At 47.3% G+C, this 8,561-nt stretch overlaps 1 protein-coding gene across 1 annotated transcript in view; it reads right to left on the reverse strand.

The window, feature by feature from the left end:
* Positions 1-3,798: 3,798 nt before the first annotated feature.
* Positions 3,799-8,561, reverse strand: part of Prdm14 (PR/SET domain 14) — a 22,619-nt gene continuing 17,856 nt past the window's right edge. The window contains exons 7-8 of the mRNA XM_004637573.2: positions 6,840-6,941; positions 3,799-4,050 (exon numbers count right to left, since the gene is read on the reverse strand). Of these exons, the coding sequence (XP_004637630.1) occupies positions 3,799-4,050; positions 6,840-6,941 (354 nt within the window). The remainder of the gene's footprint in view (positions 4,051-6,839; positions 6,942-8,561) is intronic.

The raw sequence follows: 8,561 nt of genomic DNA on the forward strand, positions 1-8,561 counted from the left end.
CCAGCTCAGCCCTCCAGAGGGCGGGGCTGGCTGGCATGTGGTGCTGGGGGATTGAACCGCGGTCCCTGTGCTTTGTTGAGCTTGTTCTAAGTAGGTGCCTTAGACCACTGAGCCATCTCACCAGCCCCTGTTTTTTGGTTTTGAGAGAAAGTCTTGCTAAATTGCCCTGGCTGGCCTCAAACCTGCTATTTATTCTCTGGCCTCAGCTTCCTGAGTGGCTGGGATTACAAGCGCATACTACCACATTGAACTCTATATCATCATCATCATCATCATCATCATCATCATCATCATCATCATCATCTTGGTACCAAGGATAGAACTCAGGACCTTGCCCTTTCCAGGCAGGCACTTATGCTGCTGAGCTACAATCCCCAGCCCTTGTATTCTATATTATTAATGCCTTTTCTTTCAGAATAGTAATGATTATTCCAGTATGGGTTTTTCAACAATAAAAATATCCATGGTGTAATATTGTATTATCACAGTACTTAGTATCTCTTGTAAGATAGTTGAGCTACAAATTTGTTCACCTGAACTTTGGATAGGTTTATAACAGTTCATTAAATTTCCTGCTAAAAGTCAAGGAATTCTATTTTATTTTTATTTTTGGCACCAGGGTTCAAAGTCATGACTTTGCTCTTGCCAGGCAGGTACTTAAGCAGTTGAGCTATCTTCCCCAGTCCAGTTTCAAGGAATCCTAAAAGCACTTCCACTACAGCTTGATTCTAGATGTCTCTCCCTGGGCTGGAGAGATAGCCCAGCAGCATAAGTGCCTGCCTCGATGTCCTTCCCAGAGCCTCATGCAGTCCTGGGTGGGGCTTTTTCAGAGGTGGCTGCATCTACAGACTGACTGATTAATGTCGCAATGCTAGGCTCAAGGGCACTAGGATTAAGGGTGTGAGTGCTACCTGCTCTAAGTAGCCTGGATACGACAAAGGGGGCAGAAAGTTGCTGTGAAGGACCTTGCTGGTTTTGCCATCTTCTCCTGCCAGGAACTGTTTCTCCTGGGATGTTCCTGAGCTGTCAAGTATGGACTAAAATCTCCACAAACTGTGAACTAAATAAAGCTTTCCTCCTTTAACTCTGGATGTTGTGTATTTTGTCTCAGCAATGAGAAAACTAAGACAACCTACAACCTATCAAATCAAAACTGGGCCAGCAGCAACAGGTGGTCCAGGACAGTATGGTTTGAGCTCTATCACACTGTGGATGGCATCCTGTGCCTTCCCTGGGTTGATCTTATGCCCACCGGAGCCCAGACACCTGCTGCCTTGACAGCTCTGTTCGCTGTGATGCCAGCCTCCCTGGCTCGTCGGACACCCCGAGAGTCCCGCAAGAGCTCCGTCAGCATCAGGCTTGCCAGTCTACTTTAAGCCTTTTTATTTTTCCAGAGTCCAAATTCTATTCTAATGAGTGGACAGATATTTATCATCAGATATAGACTCACAGGGAAAGAAAAGCCTAAGCAGAGGGCTGACAGGGACTTCCCTGAGTTCCGTCCATAATGGCCCTGCGCAGCTGCCCATCACACTCTGGGGAGCCCCCCACCCCCACCAGCGGGCATGCAGCGCCGCCTCCACTTTGCATCTAACGCTGTCTTCAAAGGAGCAGCTCTGGTTCTGCCCAGTCACCCCGCTGCCGATTTCATCCCCTCCCCGTTGGGACAAATCAGATAAGCAACAATCAGATAAATACGCAACGGTTCCCAAACTGTGTACAAACTGCCACATTCCACCCACAGGCTTTCTGATTCAGTAGAGAATGGCTAAGGTTAAAAAGGTTGCATTTTAATTAAGTTTTTTATTGTTAGCCAGGCTTGGTTGTGCTCTCCTGAATCCCACCCGCCAGGGAGGCTGAGGCAGGAGGATGGCTACTCTAAGTTCAAGGACAGTCTGGGCTACAAAATGAGACCAGACCAAAAAAGCAAAGCAAAAAGATGTAGTATCAATAGCATTTGCACAGTTGTGGCTCCCTTAACAGTTTAATGAGGAAATATTTATTAATATCACCCATTATACAAGTATACCTCATTTGTCTTTTTTTCTCCCGTGTTTAGGACAGGGTCTACAGGGTCTCACTATGTAGATCAGACTCTAGTGATCCTCCTGTTTTTAGCCTCCCAAGCACTGGGATTACTGGTGCACCACTACCCCCAGTCTCAACTGCCATCTCAGTGTGCCCCAGGGGCAGGGCCAATGGGGATTCCGGCGGCCACTGCACTCTGCCTAACCAGGTGCTTTAATCCGTTGAGCTATCAGGCTGGCCCTCATTTAAGTCTTAGAACAACCTACAACCCTTCTTTTTGTCTTTGAGACAGGGCCTCTGCAGTTCTGACTAGCCTTGAGCTCACTTTGCAGCTCAGGCAGGTTTTTTATTTTTTTAAAGAGCAGAATATATGTACTGGGGGAAAGCTAGCTCCTATCCAAAAGGGACAGAAGGGGGACTCAAGCCGGTTGTCCCTCAGGCTGGTGTTGACCTTGCAGAGATCCTCCTGCCTCAGCCTCTTGAGTGCTGGGTTTGCATGTGCCACACCTGGTGGCAACGGATCTTGTTTATTCTGCTTTCAAGGTAGTTTTCTGTGTGAGCATTTCAAAGTCTGTTGTTGCTTCTGTTGTCTAGAACAGGAGAGCTGGGGCTGTAGCTCAGGGGCACAGAGCATGCACAAGGCTGAGTTCAATCCCCAAACCACATGAAACAAAAACACAGTAAGACAGGAGAGGATGGGAGAATGGCTTCCCAGTCAGGAATCTCAGCTGGTGGGAAGGCTGGCCTTTGCAGTGGGGCATACCTGGTTCCTCCCTCAGGGACAGGTGGCCTCCCACCACTACCTCATCCCTAGGTTTCTGCACCCGTAAAGCAGCAGGCCCAGTGGTAGCATGTTCCAGGCTAGCCCTTGATCCTGATTACCACACCAGCCCTGGGGGACCCACCTGAACGTGCACCTCCCAGAGGCTTCTCCCAGCCCTCACACTATGCTATCAGCATGAACTCATTACAAAGACCTGAACAAAAGTCCACCTTTATTTCTGAGAAATGTAGTCAAGTTTAAAACCAGAGCAACATAAATAGGTTTATTTTTAGCCTTTGTTCATTTGGTTGTAATCTTTCTTCCCTGGTCAGATGGCAGTGAATGATCAGCTCTAAGTAGTTTTATGTGCTGCAAAGTATTTTATCTTCCATGCGCCATGTGTATAGGGGGAGGGACGCAGGGTTTAAAATTAATCCAAATAAAGTCAAAATGTTAACTCACAGGTGAAGACTTTTTTTTTTTGCAGAACCGGGGATTAAACTCAGGCTCTTGTGCTTGCCAGGGAAGCGCTTAATCACTTCCATTAAGGGAGAGACTGAGCCATCTCCCTAGCCCCATCACAGGCGAAGACTTAATCACACTACTAATAAGCCAGCTGTAGCTTGAGTAAATGCAGTTTTATGAGGAAATTGGTACAGGACTGGCAGAATTTGTGCGTCTGGGGGCCCATGTCATATAACAGAGAAGCCGGCTTCTCCTCTGGCAGGAAACCAAGGACTCTGCCTTGTCCTTGCGCTGCAGGAGCATCTGTGCTACTCAGGCAGATGCTGTTTTTGGACCCTCAGGCCCTGTCATCTTTAAGCTTTCACTGTTCAGGCCTAGTCCCCCCATACTACTCCTGCTAACACCTGTGGAAAGCGTGCCCTCAAGAGTCCCCTCAGCCTGGCCAGCTCTTTTTCTCCATTTCTCATCCAGGGTTAAGACCATCTGATCCTGTGACACACCCACAATGAGACACAGAGAGAAAGCACCCAAGTCCTCTGCCTTCACATGGTTTCGCATTCTGGGGGCAAGCAGTCTTCGTGAACCTTTCCGTGGGAGTCCAGGGCCTCTTGATCGGGGAAGGTTTTCCCACAGACACTGCAAGTGCCACCCTCATCCTCCTTGTGTGAGCGCCGGACGTGGCTGTCGTGGGCAGCATGTGATGCGAAAGATTTGCCACAGTGCTTGCACTTGAAGGGCTTTTCCCCGGAATGCTGCCTGATGTGTGTGCGGAGGATGCTGGAGGCAGTGAACTTCTACAGAGGGAGAGAGAAGAGACTTTCATGGGCTGGACCCCCAGGAAGGCAGGTTAATTTCACCCTTATAGATCACTTATGTTGCCCCTTAGGTGGCTAATTGAGAATCTCAGATTTCAAGGCTATAGAAGCGTCCTTAGTCAGCTGGTCAGCAGCAGCCTTAATGAAAAGGGACTGAGCCGATTGGTCATTCTGGCTCCTTCTGAGCACTGGGTGTGCTAGCCACAGTTCTCCAGGGGCTGACATCACCCGGGACTCTTAATAATCTGACACCAGCCCCAGGAGCCAAATTGTGAGCAATCAGGTCTGAACAAAGCCAAGACCAACTGCATTACAAAAGAAGAGGCAAATGGTGGCCAGGGTCTTAGCATAACTTAATACCTTACTGGTTTTCTTTTTTTTTTTTTTTTTTTGGTTTTCTTTTAAATAAAAAAATTAGGGGCCAGGGAGATGGCTCAGTGGAATAAGCCCTTCCCTGACAAGCACAACGGCCTGAGTTCAATCCCTGGTTCCACCAAAAAAATAAAATTTAAAAAAAGGTAACACATCTGTCTACCCCGTGGCTGATTTCCCTCAGTGGTTCCACCTGACCATTCTAGAGCCCCGCACCAAGCCCCAGAGCCCCGCACAGTCCTCCTGTAGCCAGAGCTCCTCTGACGGGCCCTTCAGCTGAGGCTGTCAACTCTCTCGTTCCCACTCAGCACAGACCTGCCAGGCCATGTTTACCAGTTCATTTCTCTACTGCCGAGCAGTGCTCAGCAACAAGTGTAACAAGCCCACTGTGTTTTGGTGCTCATCTGTGGAGGGACATCTGGGTTGCTTCCATTTTGGGGCTATTATGAATAAAGCTGCTATCAATACTATGTACAGGTTTGTGCAGACATAAAAGCCTTCGTTTCCCTGGGAGAGGCTGGGGAGATAGCTCAGTGGCATAAGTGCTTGCCTGGCAAACACATATCAAAAAAAATCCTATGACTGGGGAGACGGCTCAGTAGAATAAGCGCTTCCCTGTTAAGCGCAAGGGCCTGAGTTCAATCCCTGGCTCTGCAAAACAACAACAGCAACAACAACAGCAGCAACAAAAACCCAAAAACATGTTTGGGGCCGGGTAGATGGCTCAGTGGAATAAGCACTTCCCTAGCAAGCGCAAGGGCCTGAGTTCAATCCCCGGTTCCGCAAAAAAAAAAAAAAAATCCTAAACATTTCCCGGGAGAAGAGCTCAGGAAAGTAGCTGCAGATTGTCTCAAGATAGTCGCAAGTCTGGTTGATCTTTCTTTTTTTTTTTTGTTGGTGGAACTGGGGATTGAACTCAGGCCCTTGTGCTTGCCAGGGAAGCGCTTATTCTACTGAGCCATCTCCCCACCCCCTTGGTTGATCTTTCTGAGATCAGGTGTGTTCCCCAGGGCTGGGGTCTCTAACTCACCACCCTCTCACCTGCACACCTGGTTTGTAGCCCCTACACCTGACCATGTTTAGTTTTCTTTCTTTTTTTTTTTTTTAAATTTTTTTTATTTGTGTGTGTGGCCAGCTCAGCCCACCAGGGGCCGGGCTGGCTGGCATGTGGTGCTGGGGATTGAACCGCGGTCCCTGGGCTTTGCTAAGCTTGTTCTAAGTAGGTGCTTTAGACCACTGAGCCATCTCACCAGCCCCCATGTTTAGTTTTCAAAGAAACTGCTGAACTATTTTCCAGAGCAGATGTGAGTTTTAGATTCCCAGGCATTTTACTGTGGTTTGTCGTTTGTTTGACACATTCTTGGTCACATCTTTTCTTTCCTTTATTTTTAATCTTTGCTACCATATATTTTAATTTTCTGATTTTTGTCACTTATTGGCATGTTAAAAATGTTATGCCTTTTATTCTTTGAGTTCAGTGGCAGTAATACACAACATGAGGTGAACTGGTGAACGTGAACGTAGGTGAGGGAGGGAGTAGCTACTCAGTGGGGTGTCTGAGTAGCAGGGCCCCCAGGACTGCCACATGAGCAGTCAGGTCACCACTCAGTAACGAAGACCACCCAGGGGTGCTCAGTCTGTGGGGAATGAACTGGAACTGAATGTTCAGTGAGGGTGCCAGATCACCAGATAGCCTAGCTGGCCTCAGTTTCCCCCTCAGAGCATGCTTCCTTTCCAGGTTAGGTAGGAGTACAGAGTGGGCCTCAAAATTAGAACTCCAGAAACAGGACAGTCTATGGGGTACTTTGTCTTTGCTCTGGAAACCCCGTGGGATGGGACAAAGCTACCCTTTAAGAAAGACTGTTTCCACCAAGCCTCTGGCCACCTTTTTAAAATCTGTGTTGGGTTCCCACAGTTATTTATGTTTCAGCCTGTTTAACTTAACTATGCTGATTTTTTTCCCTACAAGTACCAGTTTCCCAAAGCGACGTGCTTTTTTTTTTTTTTTGGTGTGGAGGAACTGAACCTAGGACTTGTGCTTGCCAGCAGGTGCTTATGCCACTAATCTACATCCCTGACTTCCTAATTAATGTTTCATTCCTATTTGAAGTGTGTACAAGTCCCTCTGAGATGGTCTATTTCTTTTATGACTTTAATGTAAGAACTGTAAATGACATCATGACAGAGATGATGTAGTCTCTTCTATGGGGCATGTGTGACACACATGTAATCCTAGCACTCTGGGAAGCTGAGGCAGGGGGATCACAGATTCTCATTCAGCCAATAACTTAAGGATGTTGTGGAACCCAGTCCTGAAACATAAGGAGGGCTGTGGTTGTAGCTCAGGGTGGAGGCCCTGTGCTTCCTCTCCCCTTGATGCCCCCGCAGGCCCTTACCTTTGCACAGTACACACACTGGTACGGTCTGTCTCCAGAGTGCACTCGCATGTGCTTGTTCAGGCTGGAAGACTGAGAGAAACACTTCCCACATGTAGGGCACTAAGGGGAAAGCAAGAAAGTAGGGTTGAAACCATATCTCCTTCCCTTAACAGTCTGTTTCAGTATCACGTCCACAGGGGAGAAGGGCCTCAGGTCTACTCTGTAACCAGTGGGCTCCCCCCATGCTGAGGGCAATTCAAGGAGACCCTGGATCAAAAGCAAGTAAAATAAAATGCCTAAGGACAAAGCTCAGTGGCAGAGCACTTGCCTGGCATGCACAATGCCCTGGGTTCAATTCACCAGAATGGAAGGAAAAAAAAAAAAAAAAAAAAAAGGTTCCCTGCAGACTAAGCCCCAGGGAGAACACTTCCAACAAGAATATAACAAGAATGTTAAAAGTTAAGAATTTACAATACAGTGGGGGAGGTAGCTTAGTAGAAGAAGCTTCCCTGGCAAGTGCAAGGGCCTGAGCTCAATCCCCAATTAAAAAAAAAAAAAAAAAAAAAAAAATTACAATACATATCACGAAGGAGCAAATTTATCTCTCATAATTGGAATTCCTACCAAAAACATAAAATTTAGTGGGGCTGTGGATATAGCTCAGTGGCACAGCATCTGTCAGGCAGGTGCGAGGTCCTGAATTTGATTCCCAGAATCCACAAAACAAAACAAACCCAAAACAACAGCAACAACAAAACAAAGTTTACTAAGAAGCCACAGATAAAAAAGGATGGTGTGACTGGAGCACTTGACTGAGTATGAGGCTCTGTGAGCCAGCTGTGGCGCTGTACTGCAATCCCAGGGCAGAGAGGCTGAGGGAGACAGAGGTGAAGTCCATGTGTTCAAGCCCAGCTTGGGCATCTTGGCAGCTTAGGGAGGTCTTACAAAATGAAGGGCTAGAATGTAGCTAAGTGTGAAGTGTCTGGGTTCAATCCTGAGAGCACAGGGGTTGGGGAGAAACCAAAAAACAAATGCTTTCTGCAAAAGCAAAGCCTTAGGGAAGGAATTCTAAGTCTGTGCATGAACTCCATGTAGGACCACAGGGATTTTTTTTCCCGACATTTCTGAGTTATTTTTGAAAATGGTGTCACTTTTCAGGGACTTTGGCCTTAATTTTAGCTGACTATATGAGAAGAAACCACACTCAGGTTAGGTGGAGGGTGGTTAGAGTTTTCAGCTGTTAGCTGCATACCCCACATTTTCTTATGTTAGTAGATCAATGAATTTGCTTCTTAAAAATCACTTCTCTAGGGGCTGGGATGTAGCTCTCTGGTAGAGGATAAATTAAACATGTGGAAGGCCATAGGTTCAATTTCCAAAACCAAAACCATTTTTCTCTAAATGCGGCAGAGGAGGCACGTGCCTGCAATCCCAGCACTTGGGAGGTTGAGGAGGAGGACTGCTGAGAGTTTGAGGCCTGCCTGGGTGGAGGCGGGTGGGGGGGGAAGAGAGTTCAAGGCCAGCTTGACCTGCATAGTGAGACCCTGTCTGAAAGAAGAGAGAACAGGGCCAGGGATATAGATCAGCAGCACAGCATCTGCCTGGCAAGTGCAAGGTTCCAAGTTTGATTCCCAGTACTAAAATAAATGGGGGCTGGGGAAGATGGCTCATTAGGATAAGCACTTGCCTGGCAAGCTCAAGGCTCTGAGTTCAATCCCCAGTTCTGGGGGAAAAAAAAAA

Source organism: Octodon degus, unplaced genomic scaffold (assembly GCF_000260255.1).
Source record: "Octodon degus isolate 3935 unplaced genomic scaffold, OctDeg1.0 scaffold00091, whole genome shotgun sequence".
NCBI lineage: Eukaryota > Metazoa > Chordata > Mammalia > Rodentia > Octodontidae > Octodon > Octodon degus.